This window comes from Rhinoderma darwinii, chromosome 1 (genome assembly GCF_050947455.1).
Source record: "Rhinoderma darwinii isolate aRhiDar2 chromosome 1, aRhiDar2.hap1, whole genome shotgun sequence".
In the NCBI taxonomy this organism is placed as follows: domain Eukaryota; kingdom Metazoa; phylum Chordata; class Amphibia; order Anura; family Rhinodermatidae; genus Rhinoderma; species Rhinoderma darwinii.
This window is the reverse complement of record NC_134687.1, coordinates 284556536-284575182: the sequence shown is the minus strand read 5'-3', so window position 1 is coordinate 284575182 and position 18647 is coordinate 284556536. Positions and strand designations below refer to the sequence as shown.

At 44.4% G+C, this 18647-nt stretch overlaps 1 protein-coding gene and 1 long non-coding RNA gene across 5 annotated transcripts in view; one reads left to right on the top strand and one right to left on the bottom strand.

Annotated features, from left to right (window-relative positions):
* Nucleotides 1–18647, top strand: part of LOC142761393 (protein mono-ADP-ribosyltransferase PARP14-like) — a 91506-nt gene that overhangs the window by 56293 nt on the left and 16566 nt on the right. For both annotated transcript variants that reach the window (XM_075864588.1, XM_075864582.1), the window contains exons 8-11: nucleotides 8696–8839; nucleotides 9397–9456; nucleotides 17089–17268; nucleotides 18226–18420. In XM_075864588.1, coding sequence (XP_075720703.1) covers nucleotides 8696–8839; nucleotides 9397–9456; nucleotides 17089–17268; nucleotides 18226–18420 — 579 coding nt within the window. The remainder of the gene's footprint in view (nucleotides 1–8695; nucleotides 8840–9396; nucleotides 9457–17088; nucleotides 17269–18225; nucleotides 18421–18647) is intronic.
* LOC142761406 (uncharacterized) overlaps nucleotides 11675–18647 on the bottom strand; it is a 33322-nt gene continuing 26349 nt past the window's right edge. For all 3 annotated transcript variants that reach the window (XR_012883633.1, XR_012883637.1, XR_012883638.1), the window contains 2 exons: nucleotides 15945–16124; nucleotides 11675–12817 (listed from right to left, as the gene is read on the bottom strand). This is a non-coding gene — a long non-coding RNA (uncharacterized LOC142761406). The remainder of the gene's footprint in view (nucleotides 12818–15944; nucleotides 16125–18647) is intronic.

The following is an 18647-nucleotide window of genomic DNA, read 5'->3' as shown; positions in this document are numbered from 1 at the left end:
TTAAAACTAGAAAAGTGAAGTATAAGGCTGGCTCCATGCACGCGACCGTAATTTTGATCCGCAATTACGGATCCGTAATTTCCGTGATCCCCTATGTTACACCCCCTCTTCTTTGGACCAGAGCAAGAGAGGAATTTCTTAATGAGGGTAGGAGCATTGACGTTCTCTTCTGGCTCCCAGGACCTCTCCTCTGGACCAAATCCCTTCCAATCCACCAAATAAAAAGTCCTTCCTCCTACTCTCTTGAAGTCCAGGATCTCCTTTACCACGATCACATCGGAAGTACCGCTATGAGCAACTGCAGGACTAGGAGATTTAGTGTAGCGGTTCAGGTCCACAGGCTTCAGGAGGGACACATGAAAGGAGTTGGGGATTTTGAGGGTAGGAGGAAGCCGAAGCTTATAGGAGAGTTAATTTGATGCAGGATCTCAAAAGGTCCGAAGAACATGGGAGCAAATTTGTATGAAGACACCTTCAGACAGATATTCCTTGAGGACAGCCAGACTTTGGTACCCGGTAGATACTGAGGCGGCTCTCTTCTCCTTGTATACGCCTTTCGCTTTTTGTGATCGACTGCCAGCAGAATAGAGGAACAGGTCTGTTGCCAGATTTGCAGAAAGTCCCCAAATACAGAGTCAGCTGCGGGTACCTGAGATGTATCCGACACAGGCAGAGGGATTCTAGGATGTTGACCGTACACATTGTAGAATGGTGTGGAAGTGGTGGACTCACTTGTGTGGTTCTTGTACGAGAATTCAGCCCGTGGAAGAAGCTGTACCCAGTCATAATACTGCATAGAGATGAAGTGGCGGAGATAATTCTCCATGATCTGGTTAATCCTCTCGACTTGACCATCGGACTGGGGGTAATAGGCTGAGGACAAGTCCAATCTCACCTCCAGAAGTTTACAGAGGGCTCTCCAGAATTTTGAGGTGAATTGAACCCCCCGATAGGACACGATGTGAAGGGGCAAGCCATGCAAGTGGAAGATGTGCTTAATAAAGAGGTCTCTCAGTCGAGGAGCTGAAGGTAGACCGGTTAGAGGGATAAAATGTGCCATCTTCGAAAACCGGTCCACCACCACCCAGACAGTATTGCATCCTGCTGAGGGGAGAGGTCTGTGACAAAGTCCATCGCAATGTGCTGCCAAGGGGCATTGGGTACAGGCAGAGGTTAGAGCAGACTGGCAGGTTTGGAGTGAGCAACCTTGTTGGAAGCACACACAGTACAAGAAGTGACAAAGTCCAGAATATCTTTGGGCAGCGTGGGCCACCAGAAATGACGAGTTATCAGGTCTCGAGTCTTTCAAACACCAGCGTGCCCAGCCAGCTTGGAGCTGTGTCCCTAGCGGGGAATTCTTGTCCTGTCTGCCACCAGAACAAAAGTCCTCCCTGGAGGGATGTCTCTAACCTACAAAGGATTGGCAGTGACAATGCAGGATGGGTCTATAATACTTTGATGGGACTCCATCATGTCCTCCGTTTTAAACTACCTGGACAGGGCATCGGCCCTCACATTTTTGTCAGCGGGACGGTAGTGGAGCAAAAATTGGAAACGGATGAAGAACAGCGAAAACCTGGCTTGACGGGGTTTAGCCATTGAGTCGACTGGAGATAGGTGAGGTTCTTGTTGTCGGTGTATATCAGGATGGGGTGGGCTGCGCCCTCAAAGCAGATATCTCCACTCCTCCAGAGCCGATTTGATGGCCAGTAGCTCCCGATCCCCAATAGAGTAGTTGCGCTCTGCAGGGGAAAAAAGTCTCGAGTAATAGCCACACACTACCGCCTTTCCTTTGGAACTCCTCGGGAACAGAAGTGCACCAACAGAAGAAGCGTCCACCTCCAATGAGAACTGCCGAGACACGTCAGGGTGATTAAGGTTCGAGGCTGAAGTTAAGGCATTCTTGAGGCTATTGAATGCAGATTCTGCCTCTGGAGTCCAGCCGTCAGAGAAGAGAAGTTTGGGATAAATTGCCGGTAGAAGTTAGCGAATCCCAGAAAAAGCTGTATGGCCCGCAGGCAACGAGGACGTGGCCACTCCAGGACAGACTTTACTATCTCAGGATCCAACTGGAGACTCTAATCCGAGATGATATAGCCCAGGAAGGGCAAAGAGGTTTTTTCAAAAGTACACTTCTCCAACTTAGCATATAGGCGATTTTCCCTTAATCCCAGAAGGACTTGACGGACATGTCTCTGATGTGTCGTCGGATCTGGGGAGAAAATCAAAATGTCATCAAGATAAACTGCAACGCAGACATAGAGAAGGTCTCGGAAGATATCATTGACAAATTCTTGGAAGACCAGGGGAGCGTTAAACAGGCCGAAGGGCATCACCAGGTATTCATAGTGCCCGTCTCGAGTCTTAAATGCCGTCTTCCACTCGTCACCTTGACGGATTCGGATTAGGTTGTAGGCCCCACGCAAGTCTAGTTTTGAGAAGGTCTTGGCTCCTTGTATGCAATCAAATAACTCAGAGATCAGCGGCAACAGAGTTTGTTGTTTTTTTTTTCGAAGAGATCTGTTTTTTTCTTTACAAAGAAGAACCCGGCACTGGTCGGAGAGGAGGATTTTCGTATGAAATATCAACATGTAGAAGTATAGACAGCACGACACTCACCACTTATTCTATAATGAGGCAGGCATAACACGGGATTTGAAGACAATAGAGCCTACGACCATTTCACGTCCTCAGATGCTTTATCAAGGCATACTGGGCTTCAGTGCACACACACTTAAATACCCACACCTTGCCTCATCAACCACTTCCGCTTCTCACGGCAATGTATCAAGATACAAATATTTATAAAAAAATCATGCATATTATGAACAGCAGGTTTATATATTGAGTATAAAGGACAAAAACATACCTATTTAGAGGTTTTATTTTAAAAAAGCAGACAGATCGTTCCTATCATTCCTAAAGCCTCCGTTTTTATTATCCAATTGGCTTCACACCATAGTAATTTTACATGTCGATCACCGCCATCCTGTGGGGTGAAAACACTCTGTATGACCGAAAAAGACAAGCACTTGGGATTCCCCCCGCGTACTTCACGTACATGGGTTATCATTTTTGGGGATCCCTTTCCTGTACCAATAGAATAAATGTGTTCTCGAACACGTTTAAATAATGGTCGTAATGTCTTTCCTATATAAAAGAATTGACAAGGACAAAATATGGCATAGACCAGATAATTGGATTTGCACATAATAAGATTGCTGTTTAATTGCACCCATTCGGACCGTTTTGCCTATGTTCATCTGTCCGCAAAATGAACAATTGCCACATCTATGGTTACCTATTGGGGCTATAAACTTCTTCCTCCACTAAGTCCTGTAGGAGGAAGTTTGGCGCTGGCCCGGAGTCCAGGTAGGCAGAGACCCAGTGTGTTTTCTCACCAGGCAGTATGGTCACGGGACTGGAAAATTTTGGAGAGATTTTATTATTTAGTCCTTTTCCTTCTAGGGTTGCCTCTCAACCAATGCTAGGCCCTGGGTTTTTTTAGGCTTTTGTGGACACAGACGCACAAAATGGCCTCCAGGGCCGCAATACAGACAGAGTCCCGAAGTGCGTCTGCGCTGTTTCTCCTGCATAGACAACTTGAGATGGTCTATTTGTGTAGGCTCCTCTGATTGAATAGCTGATGAGGGAAGCAGGGTTTGCTGGAATGTAGGAGCCTGCCTGGGCAATCTCCTGACCCGGTGAATCTCTTGAGACCGTTCCTGGATCCTCATGTCAATCCGGGTGGCTAGGAGGATGAGGTCATCTAGGGTAGAGTGTAGATCTCGGAGGACAGACCTTTCCAGAATGTAGCCACTAAGGCTTCGTTTTTCCAGATCAGCTCTGCTGCCAGGGTACGGAACTGAATGGCGTACTCGCCCACGGAGGTGTCTCTTTGGCGAAGAGTCAGGAAGGATGCAGCCGCTGAAGAGACTCTCCCAGGTTCCTCAAATACAGTGTGGAAAGTCTGTAGGAAACACCTAAGGTTACGGGTTTCCAGTCCCTGTCATTGCCAGATGGGGTTTGCCCATGCCAGGGCCTTGTCTGTAAGGAGAGAAACTATAAATGCGACCCTTGCGCCATCAGAAGGAAATGCACTGGCATGTAGAGTGAAGTTAATCTGACACTGATTCAGTAATCCCCTGCAGGTCCTCGCGTCTCTGTCATAACAGGGAGGCAATGGCGGAGAGAATAGCGAATCTGTACTGCCAGGAGGTGTAGTAGGAGGAGCAGCAGGAGCAATAGGAGCAGGTGCTGGGAAGGTTGCAGCTTGCGTATCCATCCGATGCGCAATAATGTTTACCGCCTGGAGGAGTTGGTTCTGTTGTGACCGAAGGTCAAGCATCTCCATCAGCATGGCTTGTGACAAGGTCACGGTCTTGGGTTGACCAGCGGGGTCCATGGCCTGAGCGTACTGCCACGATCTGTGGGTATGTGGACCCACTGAGCCGCACCGCTGTAGCGGGATAGCAGCTGGCCAAACAACAGTGTGCCAAGTATATACAAAGTCCAGCACAAGGGTACCTGTAATAGTCCAGACAGTGGCAGCGGCTTAGGCACAGATGGGATCTTGACGGCAGATAAGCGTGGAAGATGACACCAGACGTGGCGTAACACAGCAGACGTGGTAGACTGCACAACATGACTCCAACACTTTAAAGGGCACAGGAACAAATACAGCACGGGCACCGGATACAGGTAGCAGGGCACGGGAACACTGGGAACAGGATACGACTAAGGGACCATTTGCAAGACTAACAGAGTAATACAAACAACGCTCAGGCAAACAGCAAAGGGGCAGGGCCCGTCTTATAGTCCAGGGTGATCATGGGCTAATTAATTATGTTTTACATGTGCTCACACTGGCCCTTTAGGGCTGGGCGCGAGCGTGTGCGCGCACCCTATGTGTCACAGCAGAGTGGAGCGGAAGTGAGTGCTGGCTCACCAGACTATGTCTGCGGCCGTCGAGGGGTGAGTAATCCCAATGGTCCTTGGCCATGGACGTTACAATCACTAACAGGCAGAGTAGCTATTACTTATTTCCTCCGGAACTGCATTCTGTCTCCTTCCCATGCATGCTATCCAGCCCCCCATTGTTGTAAATATGAAAATATAGTCACTTGGTCCCAGTAGTTCAGTACTTCTTTCCGTTTTGATAATGCGCCAACATAGACCTACGTAATTGAGAGAGCACTCTCCTCCCCTTTGTCGGGGCATCATCAAAGCATGCGACCACAAAGGGGCTGGCACTGCGATGATGTTGAGATAAAGTTGAAGTTAGCCAGCCTCCTTCTCCCACAGTTCTGTCTAGTTTGCCTGCGTATACGCATTCTTCACACAGCGCCAGGAACAATGACAGATGTAGAAGTGGACATGCACAGAGCGGCATATGGGCTTGCCTTCAGGAGCAGAAGAAAAACAGAAAGTCCTGCCCAAAACACTGAAGTTTCAGAGCAGCATCACCGTTGGACCGAAGTGAGGTGAGATATGAAAAAATATGATTTTCGGCAGGCAGAGTGAATTTAGCAATGCTGATTACACATATTTGTGGGTATTTTTGTTCTTTTTTGGGACCTCGGATAACCTCTTTAACCTCGTAGATGCAGCTGTCAATACAGACTGCGGGACGTAAGTGGCTTTACAGAGAAAGGGGGTTTTCTCTGTAAGCAATCGTCCAATGGGTTGCCATGGCAGGCTGGGGCCTAACATGTTTTCCATCTACTTAAGCCTGTTTGCAGCGTATTATAAAAGTGATTATAGGATCGCAGTAAAAAATAGAAAATAAAGAAACTTTCAAAAAAATAATTCTAAGTGACAAAACTCTGTTTTCTTTGTAAAATTTATTTATTTTTTTAATATAGAAATTGTTTTTGTTTTTTTTAAAAAACTACATAATTTGTATTGGCACAACCGTAAAGACCCACACTAGAAAATGAACACATTATTTGTCCAAGGTGAATGGTGTAAAATAAAAATGTAAAGAAAGAAAATAATAAACAGTGCCAAAATTGCAGTTTTCTGTTCATTTGTAAAAAATGTATTAAAAAGTTGTACTATAATAAGGGGACATTTTCTACTTTCTGGAGGAAAGAAGGTTTCTACACAAACATAGAAGGGGATTCTTTGCTGTAAAAGCAGTGAGACTATAAAGTTGTCATAGTAAATTCACTGAAAATGGGGCCTGGATGCCTTTATTGAGTGTAATAATATTACAAGTTATGGTCACTAGATTAATGCAGATGAGTCATTGATTCAGATTGCCATATTTAGAGTTGGGAAGTAATTTTTTCCTATGGTGAGGACAATTGTTTTTTTTCCTCATACGGGTTTCTGTCTTCCTCTAGATCAACAGTGAAGGATAATAGGCTGTACTGGATGGACTTATGTCTTTTTTGTTAGCTTCACATACTATGTTGCTATTCATGTCCCCCAAAATAGTGACTACAACTTGCCCCGCAAAAAAAACAGGCCCTCATAAACCTACATTGATGGAATAATAAAAATGTTATGCCTCTTGGAATGCAACAACACAAAAGCTAGGTATTTTGTCAAGTGTTTTAATTGTGCAAATGCAGTAAAACATAAAAAAATTATTTTGGTATTGCTGTAATCGTAACAACCTGCATAATAAATTTAACATTTAATGTTATTTTATGATTCACAGTGAATGGTGTAAAAACAATAACAAAAAAATAATGGTGGAATGGCTGTTTTTTTTCTAATTCCCCCTCCCAACAAATAGTAAAAATTTTTTAGTGCTTAAATGTTCTCCAAAATGGTGCCATTAAAAAATGCAACTCATCTGAAAAAACAAACAAAATGCCTACATAGACGTAAAAATGTAAACAGTTGAAGCTCTCTGAAAAAACATCGGCGGGAAGAAAAATTGCTGCGCCCTAAAGGGTTAATAAGTTTACTATATTGTTCTAAAAAGCATCTGTATAGTTACTAACTTCATATAAGACAACACCCTGTATATTATTTCATGATCTGGCGCAATTTGGATGTTAACAGCAGTGGCGTAACTACGCTGTAGCAGCCATAGCGGCTACTACGGGACCCACGGCATGAGGGGGCCCGTGCCACCCGGCCCAATACATAACATTATGTGCTGGGCATCACTGGCCACCTCATTCCTGGTGGCGTCGCTTACAACGGGCATCCAGGGCCCTTGACGACTGCCACGTTTAATTGTATATATTGCAGAGCAGAGAGCTAGCTCCCTGCTCTGCCGTTTAGTAGGCTACAGGCCATGTTGGGCCTGCAGCCTATAAGGCGCTGGGACACGATCCCTGCGTAGGCCGGCGTGATGACGTGATCAGGGGGGGGGGGGTTTGTGGCACTATCTACAAGGTGGGCTATGTGGCACTATCTACAAGGGGGGCTATGTGGCACTGTCTACAAGGGGGACTATGTGGCACTATCTATAAGGGGGCTATGTGGCACTATCTACAAGGGGGGCTATGTGGTACTATCTACAAGGGGGCTATGTGGTATGCTTTACAATAGGGGCTATGGGGCATGCTCTATAAGGGGGGTCTTTGTGGCCCTATCCACAAGGGGAGCTATGTGGCACTATCTACAAGGGGGCTATGTGGCACCATCTACAATGGATGGCTATGTGGCACTATCTACAATGGACGGCTATGCGGCACTATATTTAAGTTGGGTTAGGTTGCACTATCTTCAATGCGGGTCTATGTGGCACTATCTACAAGGGGGACTATATGGCACTATATACAAGAGGGGTTGTGTGTGGCAGCATATACAAGGGGGCTATGTGGCACTATCTACAATGAGGGACTATGTGGCACTATCTACAATGTGGAGCTATGTGGCACGATCTACAAGGTGGGACATGTGGCACTATCTACAAGGGAGGTATGTGGCACTATCTAAAAGAGGGATTGTGTGTGGCAGTATCTACAAGGGGGCTTATCGGCACTATCTATGAGGGGGGATATGTGTCACTATGTACAAGGGGGATTCTGTGTGGCACTATATACAAGGGGGCTGTGTGTGGCACTATCTACAAGGGGGGCTGTGTGGCACTATCTGCAAGAGGGGTATGTGGCACTATCTCTAGGGGCTGTGTCCCTGTGCTTTAAGTTTCGGGTCAGTTTTTTTTAATAACTATCAAGATTATGAAATAACATAATTAAGTGATACAAAATGTCAAAATATTAGTGGTTGTTTGTTACAATTTTCGTAAGCCTGTAACTAAAGGTTAATAAGAGTAAACTGGCGGCCTAGCTGTATTTTTACATTGCACACAAAACTGATAAATGTTCATTGTCGGGAGGGCAGGAGATCTTTGTGTGTGGGGGGTTGTTGGTTGCGGGGGAGGGGGAACCCAGTCAAAAGTTTGTTATGGGGCCCAGTCTTTGCTAGTTACGTACCTGGTTAACATTTTGTATTTTCAGATGATTTTTGAGAAATGCTTCTTTCACACAACGAGTCACAAATGTGCCTCTTCAACCTTCTTATGCTGACTACTCAGCAGCTCTTGGTCCTTCTCAGAGAGGAAAGCACATTCACTGTCTGAGGATGTGGCTCACAGCGCACTTTTGGCACTGTGGATGTGAATATAGCTTTATAATTTCATGAAAACATACAGTATAATAATAATAATAATAATAATAATAATAATAATAATAATAGAAATGGATTAAATCAAAACTTTTTTCCACAGTTGCTTTCCCAAAAATATCTTTTGGTGAACACTCGGAAGTGAAAATTGGAAATTTATCTCTGTTTGTGACATACAATGATATAACAAAGGAATCAACAGATGTCATTGTAAACTCCACCAACTTTAGTTATTGGAATGAAAATAGTAAGTGCCAGTTATACACTTTACCAAAAGCAATTGGTAGAATTTAATGAATAAAGTTTTTGATAAATCTGATTATACTCTAAAAAATCTTTTTTTCTACTAGCACTGTATTTATGCCAGATATATATGTAAAGCTGAATGCTTTGTCCCATATAGACAACCCCTTCTTTAAGGCTGGGTTCTCAACTCTCAGTTTTAAATGCGTTTTTTGCTGCAAACTGCGGCAAAACCGTGCTACTTAGCTGCAATTTTTGTAAAATCGTCAGCAGAAAATGCATTTAAACCGCGATGTGGGAACCCAGAATAACTGGGGTCCAGCAGCTGAAACCCATGACTAACACCTTTTATCGTCAGGGGAAGGTGCAGATTTTTTGTCATTGATTTTACTGCTTGGTTCCATAAAAGCATACCCCTTGCCAATTGATTGTAATGTAATTGTCTGAATTAGTTACTGTCACACATCACATTGGTGCCCTTTAGTCTATTTTATTAGCTTAGATGAAATTATGTCATGTTGTAGTATTATTAAAGTATTAATGTTTCTTAATCTTTTGCAGCTGTGGCTCGCGCTATTTTTTCAGTTGCCGGACAAAATATAGTAAGAGCAGCTCAACAAGGTAAGCCTAAACAGGCGTACAATCAATAACAAGTCATGGCTAAATAAAACATGTAAGACACAGTAAGGTTATGTTCACACGTCTTATTTTCAGCCATTCAACTGGCCCACGACGACCAATCCACTTTCCAGAAGCTGGCACGTTCCATGAGTTTTTCCAGCAAGATGGTGCACCACCACATTATGGGTGTCAGGTCCGAGCATTCCTAGATGAACAGTTTCCTGGAAAGTGGATTGGTCGTCGTGGGCCAGTTGAATGGCCCCCTAGGTCTCCCGATCTGACCCCCTTAGGCTTTTATCTTTGGGGTCATCTGAAGGCAATTGTCTATGCTGTGAAGATACGAGATGTGCAGCAACTGAAACTACGGATACTGGAAGCCTGTGCTAGCATTTCTTCTGCGGTGTTACTATCAGTGTGTGAAGAGTGGGAAAAGAGGGTTGCATTGACAATCCAACACAATGGGCAGCACTTTGAACACATTTTATAAGTGGTCAGAAACTTGTAAATAACTCATGAAAGAACGTTAAAACCAAGCACACCATTGTTTTTCTTGTGAAATTCTCGATAAGTTTGATGTGTCACATGACCCTCTTCCCATTGAAAAAACTAAAGTTGGATACAAAATGTCCAACTTCAAAATGTCCGCCATGGTCAACACCCAGCTTGAAAAGTTTCCCCCCACCCATATACTAATGTGCCACAAACAGGAAGTTAATATCACCAACCATTCCCATTTTATTTAGGTGTATCCATATAAATGGCCCACCCTGTATATTATTCATTATTTGGTCCATTTTCTGTTTGGCCATGCCACTCGCCACTTAAATATATAAGCCACGCCATCAACACAAGAAGGAAAACGAAAGTGGAACACAGAAACACCTAATCACACAGTCAGGCGTACGCTTGCTTTTACATTCAGGGGCAAATTTACGCTTCTACCATATAAACACCAATATAATCAATTATACTGCCATATAATTACCATATAGCGGTCAGATACAAGGCCTATACAGGTGGTCTGAAGAGTGATGATGAGGAGAATACAGTATTGACCAGACATAGTCACCGGCAGAATAAACAACAGTTAAATCCAGTGATTCACACTTAATATCTTCTCTAAATGGAATAATATCTTCTCTAAATGGAGTACGGTAGTTTTCTTTCCTTTATTTCTCCATCCGGTCCAGACCTCCATGATAACTTCTCCAATGACTGCAGAGTTTGCGGCCAAGATAACTTTGGCCTCTTGCTTCTGCAGCCCATCCCATTCCTCTATATCAACCTAAACCCCGCCATCCTGATGCCCCTTTAACACTGCTGTTCTGATGCACATTAAGTTCTGTGTTTTTTTTATTTATAAATTCTGTTTAAAGGGAATGTGTCGCTAGATTTTTTTTAATTTTTTTTTTAGTTAAACAGTATATCAATGATTACACATTGTTCTAATTTTTTAAATTTTTTCACAAGTCAGGAAATATTATAAATTATATTCTAATTTATAACATTTCCATGTGCTGGTCACTAGAGGGAGCAATTCCCCAAATTGCAGCATTGGCATGTGGTAAAGCAACCTCATTGCTTTATGCTGCAAAATTGGAGAAGACACACTCGCTCTAGTGTGCTCAAACAATCCCCCCTCCTTTATTCTGGCTAGTGCCAGGAAAAAGGAGGGGATTGAATGTTCAAACCTCCTACAATGTGTGCCGCCATTTTTTGAGCGAATGCACAGTGTAGGAGGATTAGATACAGTGGTAATCACACAGTATAACACGAACATACACACATCACATACACAAACATAACTTACCTGCTCCTGCCGCCGCCGCTGTCGCTGCCACTGCCTCCGCTCCCCGTCCTTGCTTCTGAACATATGGACAGAAGCCGCGAACGGAAGTAGTCATCTTACTGTCCGGCCGCGGCTTCCGGTCCACATGAAAATGGCGCTGGATGTCGCTCTGCCGAAGACCTTCCTTTTGGACTGTGTGGGAGCGGCGCATGCGCCGTTCCCACACAGACGGCGTACACTATGGTGAATGGAACGGCTCCTGTTCGCATTTTCTATGGGGATGTATGTGCCGTATTCCATCTCTGTATGTGTCATTAATCGACACATACAGAGATGAAAAAAAAAATGGCAGCCCACATAGAGAAGTAAAAGAAAGAAAAAAGTACAACACAAAAACACAAATAAATAAAATTTATTTTAATGACATAATAAAAGCAATAACATATGAATTTATTTTTTTTCGTGACACCTTCCCTTTAAGTACAAATAAAAATACAAATGGTACAATTTTAAATCTTTTGGGGGTGTACATTATACAAAAGCATACTGGAGGGAACAATATGTAGGAATCCTAACAGTCCTGTAGTAGATGGAATAAAACAATTATGTGCATTAGAGAGGGATTACACCATGGCGTTAAAGACTGATGTAAATAAGTATAAATCAATCAATCAATCAATCAATCAATCAATCAAGGCCCAAGGGTAAACAGAGGCCTCCCATGAAGTAGTAAGGAAATGGGAAAGTAAGACTAGGGTAAATAAGGACTAGGGGTCATCCAGTGGTACCCTATGAGGCAGAGGGGGAAAGCTACTTTACGGATTTACAGAATATATTCTGTAAGAAAAGGCACTAATGTGCAGCCTTGTTGCATCAGGAGGTATTAAACCTCTGGCCCTGAGTGGGGGGACATGTTATTTTGTGGAGGGCGGCTAGGGAGCTATAGGAGACAAATGTCTATAGACACAGTAACCATAAAGCGACAAAAAATAAATAAATACACAGTAAGGCCCAATGCACACGACCGTAAAAATTCCCCGTAATTGCGGACCGTAATACGGTCCGCCAATTACGGACCCATTCAGTTCTATTGGCCGCAGACAACTTTCTGTATCGCTACGGATAGGTGTCCGTGCCGTAGAACTGTACCGCAAAAGACAGAAAATGTCCTATCTTTTGCGTTTTACGGGCTGTGCTCTCATACTTTGTATGGGAGCACGGGCCAAAATTCCAGACGGTTGTCGGCGGCTGGCCGTGCCCGCAATCGAGGCCCGTGATTATGGGCACGGCCATGTGCATGAGGCCTAAAGGTTTGTGTTGGAAAGGACAAGAGACGAATATATTCAGACTTAATGAATGTCTTCAGAGAGCTGAGGACGACTTTTCAATGGTGACTGCCTGTGGCAGGGGGTCTCCCTGTGGTAATCCAGGACTTTTTGGATCCGTTGGCGGGGATAGCGCAGGCGGCAAAGTTCATCCAGGAAGCAGGATCTCTCCCACTCTAGTGTTGTGGAGAAACATTTGCAGGTCCAATGGGGACTGCAGGGTGACCAGCCGACCATCCTTCACAGCCTAAAGGGAAAAATAAAATTCCAATTTGTATGCGATAACGCAAGAGTGGATTCTGTCCGTTAGAGACCTAAGAGCCGCACGTTTTGCTAGAGACCATCCTGATAGGTCAGGGGAAATCTATGAACCTGGTATACCAGAGGTTCTTGTGTACATAACTGCCTAGGTAGGGTGTATCGATATCCCATCTTGGAAAATTTGCAGATCACATCTGGTGGCGTAGCTGGGTGTGGGGCCCTATTTTGCCTCAGACAGTGGGCCAATATTAAGGGTACAGGTTGATCTTGATGACGACCCAGGACCGCAGAGAAGATAGAAAATAAAACTGGGACCAGTTCATTATGTGGTTCTGAATCCACTAGGCCCTTGATCTTAAAGGGTATCTAAACCTTTCCTCTCATTTGTTTCTCTCATTAATGTTTGTATTTTGCATGACATTTTTTTTCAAATACATCTTTATTACAAATGTTGCTTTGTGTTTGAAATGCAGTTTCAATGCATTCACTATGGATAGAAGTCACATCTCAACGCTTTAATCCAAATCCTTCAGTCAGGAAAAAATTGTCATGCAAAAATACATACTCAGGCATCGTAACTGGTAGCCAGTGAGATGGTTGCTATGTATGTGTTCCTGAGTGGAGATCATTGGGGATGGCAAAGTGGCATGAGATTCCTCTAACCTATCCACACGTTCAATTGTAAAGTTAAGGTCTGTGTTAAGGTCTATTTTCAATATCTCTGAGTTCAGAGTGCAGTGCCAATTCATGATGAGACGGGTAGATAATCTGCCTGACAAATCTGCCCCCCCTACTGTATTGATTTAAAGACTTAATGCCCTATCTCCTAGCTAATCTAATAGGCGCTGTAACACTGACACACTGATAATGTGGAAAATGCCACAGCGCCCTCTGTAGATAATGCCACAGTGCCCTCTTTACATAATGCCACAGTGCCCTCTATAGATACTAACACACACACTGACCCGTAGATAATGCCACAGTGCCCTCTGTAGATAATTCCACACACCCCTAGATAATGCCACAGGGCCCTCTGTAGATAATGCCACAGTGCCCTCTGTAGATAATGCCACCGTGAGCTCTGTAGATAATGCCACAGTGCCCTCTGTAGATTATGCCACAGTGCCCTGTGTAGATTATGCCACAGTGCCCTCTGTACATAATGCCACAGTACCCTCTGTAGATAGTGACACACAAACACACACACACACACACATACACACACACACACCCTATAGATAGTGACACACACACACACACACACACACACACACACACACACACACACACACACACCTGTAGATAGCTCCATTGGGGCTACCTCTAGGAGTGGAATCCCCAGCCAGAGCGTTTGCCGACGCTTAGGCCAGGGATTCCTCTACTGGAGGAGCCCCTGATGTCACTGTCCATACACAGTGATGTCAGGGGATCCTCCTTGACCGGAATGTGATGTCAGGGGCAAACCCAGAGCCAGAGTCCCAGAGCAGAGCACTAGTATAGGCTTTGCTCCGGAAATTTGGGGAAGCCCCCGACATCACTGTCCATATATGGACAGTGATGTCGGGGGCTTCCCCACCCGGAGTCCCGGAGCAGAGCACTACTAGTGCTCTGCCCGGGACGCCAGCTCTGCTCCTGACATCATTGTCCATATATGGACAGTGATGTCATGGGCAACCCCAGAGCCGGAGTCCCAGGCAGAGCGCTACTAGCGCTCAGGCTGGGACTCACTCTCTGCTCCGGACATTACTGTCCATATATGGACAGTGATGTCAGGGGCTCCCCCAGCCGGAGTCCCAAGGCAGGGCTGCTTCTAGCGCTCTAACTGGGACTCCAGCTCTGCTCCTGACAATACTGTCCATATATGGACACTGATGTCAGGGGCTTCCCCAGCCGGAGTCCCAAGGCAGTGCCGCTTCTAGCGCTCTAACTGGGACTCCAGCTCTGCTCCTGACATCACTGTCCATATATGGACAGTGATGTCAGGGGCTTTCTCAGAGCAGGAGTCCCGGAGCAGAGCACTATTATAAGCTCTGGGACTCCAGTTGGGGAAGCCCTTGGCATCACTGTCCATATATGGACAGTGGACGTCGGGGGCTTCGTCATTCGACGGAGCACTCCTCCTTCAGCCTTTTCTCTCCGCTGCAGATGGCAGCGGGCCACGTGTTTGAGACTCCTGAGTTAGGAGATAGGGAATTAATAAACTAGTGACAGATCCTCTTTAAGGTGGGGCAATGGAGCAAGCCTGGCAGGGTATGGAGGGGGAATGAACCGGAGAGTCCATGCCCCAGTCTCCGGAAAGGGAGAACTCATAAATAGATAGGCAATTAATAAACTAGTGACAGATCGTCTTTAAGGTGGAGCAATGGAGCATGCCTGGGAGGGTATGGAGGGAGAATGAACCGGGGAATCCATGCCCCAGTCTCCGGAAAGGGAGATCTCATATCAACAAAAAGCCTGTGGTTTAAAGCAGGTTTTGGCTCTGTCAGCGGCTGGAGTTTTTGTGAGACTGGTGTGATCCTTGGGATCAGAGACTTCTCTCCAGAGTGAGAGAGCAGGGTTCTGTTATCTGTGTAGAGAAGATGGCCATAGCTGAGGTGGGAGGCAGTGAGGTGGAGACGCTTACCTCGGCAGAGGGTCTGTTGGGAGAAGCAGCAGCTCCTGACTGACTATTCACTGAACTTGGGGTAGAGGATATCATTGGCTGACTTATCAGAGTACAAAACACAGAGCTCATGTAAAGTCTGCTCTCGAGTAGGTAACCAAGTTCTATGTTTTTTGTGTTTATTTTAGTTTGTGTCACAGTATAAAATATTTTGCCCCCTTCAAAGTGGTAGGCATGTTGTGTAAGTTAAATGGTTATTTCTCTTCTACAGTCTTACATCTACTTAATTAAATGAAAATTAAATACATGAGACATTACCTTTAAATAAATATACTGAAATATTCACTTATAATAGTAGGGGTGAAAATGATCTTTTACTTATACATTTAATGTTTAGGAGGAGTTTAAAGGGCTGACGTTGGGTTCGTGGACCCACTGGGCCGTACTGCCTTGGCAGTATGGCAGCTGGCCAACAGGGTGCATGTCACAGTCCACAGTTCGTATAAGGTACCTGTGGCAGCTCGGACAGTAGTAAGGCAGGCTCGGCTGGGACTAGGCAGCGGGTAGACGTCAGGCGTGGAGCAGCAGGACAGGCGTAGATACACCACAGCACGATTACAGCACTGCACGGCACTAGAACAGGATAGCACGGGATACAGGATACGGGATACAGGAACAGGGAACACTGGAACTGGAAAACATTAGGAGACCATTTGCTTAGACAAACTAGGATATGACAAACAACGCTCAGGCATCAAAGCAAGGGGCTGGGCCCCTCATATAGTCCAGGCACTCATGGGCTGATTAAAACATTAAAGTCCAGTGCGCGCACTGCCCCTTTAAGAGCGCATGTGTGCACACCCTACGGGACCCATCCGAGGTGAGTGGAAGTGAGAGCTGGAATCTCCTGAGGAGGAGACTGGGGCCAGCGCTCGCCGACCCATGGCTGCGGCCGTCAGGAGCAGAGTGAACCTGACGGACCGCAGCCACGGACATGACACACTCTTATTTACTATAACCAGGTAACATCAGCTTTAATGGGTACCATCGGTGAACATTTTCAATACATTCTACAGATTTTCAATTGTATTCAGGGCTATGCTACAGTATTCCAGGACAGTATTTTATGTGTAAATTACTGTATTGTTCATATTTGTTTTGTGTTCATTGTAATTTTTTTCTGATGTTTTCCCTCTACTTTTACATGTTTCAACTCGTGAGAAACATCTCAATAACATTACCTTCATGCCACCATGAGGGCATTTGAGCAATGTTGTCACGTTAGGCCCCTAGACAGAAGCGTAGACCCACTGTGTCACAAGTAGAATTGGCTAGCCTAAACCAGAGGTTGGAATCTACTGGATTTTTTAATTTCCACCTAAAAACTGGGTATGGACTTTATGCAAGGAAACCCAGTTAGGCCATAGGCTGAGCATCCACAATGGTGAGATGAGGAGAGGGACGACGGCCATCGTCCCATTATAGGTGTTACTAGATGCACAGACAAGGCTTTTTGTATTTGACAGCAAACACGTAGATATCCATGTAAATCTTCCAAAAAAACGTAGCCATGCATGAGGCCAAAAGAGGACTGTTCCTCCACTGTCAGAGATATACAGCCCATGGCTTATTTAGATTTTTTCCTTTCTTCTTAGGTGCTTCTAAAGATAAAGTGGTTATGACAGAAGCAGGATCTAGGAATCTAAAATGTAAATATATTATGCACTGTAATATTCAGCAAGATGTGGACAAGATTCCTGTTCTTGTGAAGGAAATTCTAATGAAGTGTGATAATGTGGGTCTAAATTCTGTGGCAATTCCGGCCATTGGCACAGGTAAGCTTGTGTATGGCTGCATAGGCATTTGATTCTCTGATAAAGAATAAACCGTTTAAAAATGTGTTGCTACTGTATAAAAATCTGTTTATTTATATACAGTAGCAATTACTTCTTTACCACCAATAAAACAATATTCACAGTAAGGCCTCATGCACACGACCGTAGACATGTGCTGTGATTTTCGGGTCGGCTGGTCGCGGATTGACACCCGCGAGCCGCCTGCAAATCGCAGGCCATGCACATGGCCACGTCCATTATTTCCTATGAGCCTTGACCGCAGAACACGGCCGTAATAAAACTTGCCCGTTCTTTTTGCGGTCCAGGCTCCTGGGCCATGCACGGACCGTGGAAACCACGGCCCTGTGCATGGTCCCATAGGAACAATTCTCCCGTGGATTTTCGGGGGAATTGCGGCCATAAAGGCACGTTCGTGTGCATGGGGCCTTAATGCGAATATATGATGCATAGTAACAGAAAGCCAAGAAATTGGGAAATATAATGAGAAAACCATACTGTGGATTTACAGTTTTAACATAAAAAAATTATATGCAAGTTATACCTAAAGGGGATCCTAACCTGTTATTTATTTTCCTTAGAACATGCAGCTTTGCCTTTTGTTTTTTGCTCAGCTCCATCATGGCAGAGCTGTGCTCTGTGACTACGGCTTAATGGCTATGTAAATGTTTGAAAGTGTTTTTAAAAAAAATAAATGTATTAAATAAAATTGTGTATTAGTGTGTGTTAATAAACTTTGTCAATACATTTTCTTAAAAATGATTTTTACATTTTAAGATACAGCTGCTCTGTATTCTCTATACAGAGCAGCTGTATCTAGCGCTATTCACTGAATCCGTCAGTCCCACGGACCTGACTGCTTCACTATTTTGAATAAGGCTGATGCACCATACCACTCCATTTAGGTAAAACTGAGATCTCTTTTGCCTTTCTACTCAGGTGAATGTAAGTTAGATGCAGAGATTGTGGCCCATCTTATGGTGGATGCGATATCAACACTTACCAAAACTAGAAATCTGACTTTTTTGACCGCCGTTCGTCTGGTTACATTTCACCCCTATATCTACTACATTTTTTGTGCGGAACTAAAAAAGTTGTCCAGACCTGTTCAGGAATCATCCTGGAATTCATTGGGTGAGTTGATCATTATTCATTTTATTATTGATTTAGGCTTTACAGTAATTTCAAGGGTTTCTTTTTTTTTTTTTTTATAGAACAACAAATATGCAAATAAATTTGTATTTGCTATTTAAATAGCTGCCGTCATTAATGAGGGTAATCCAAGATCAACTGCTTGTGGTTGCTGAGCAGAAATATTTACACTTTATGGAAATATTTAACTATTTAAACATTCTACTGTT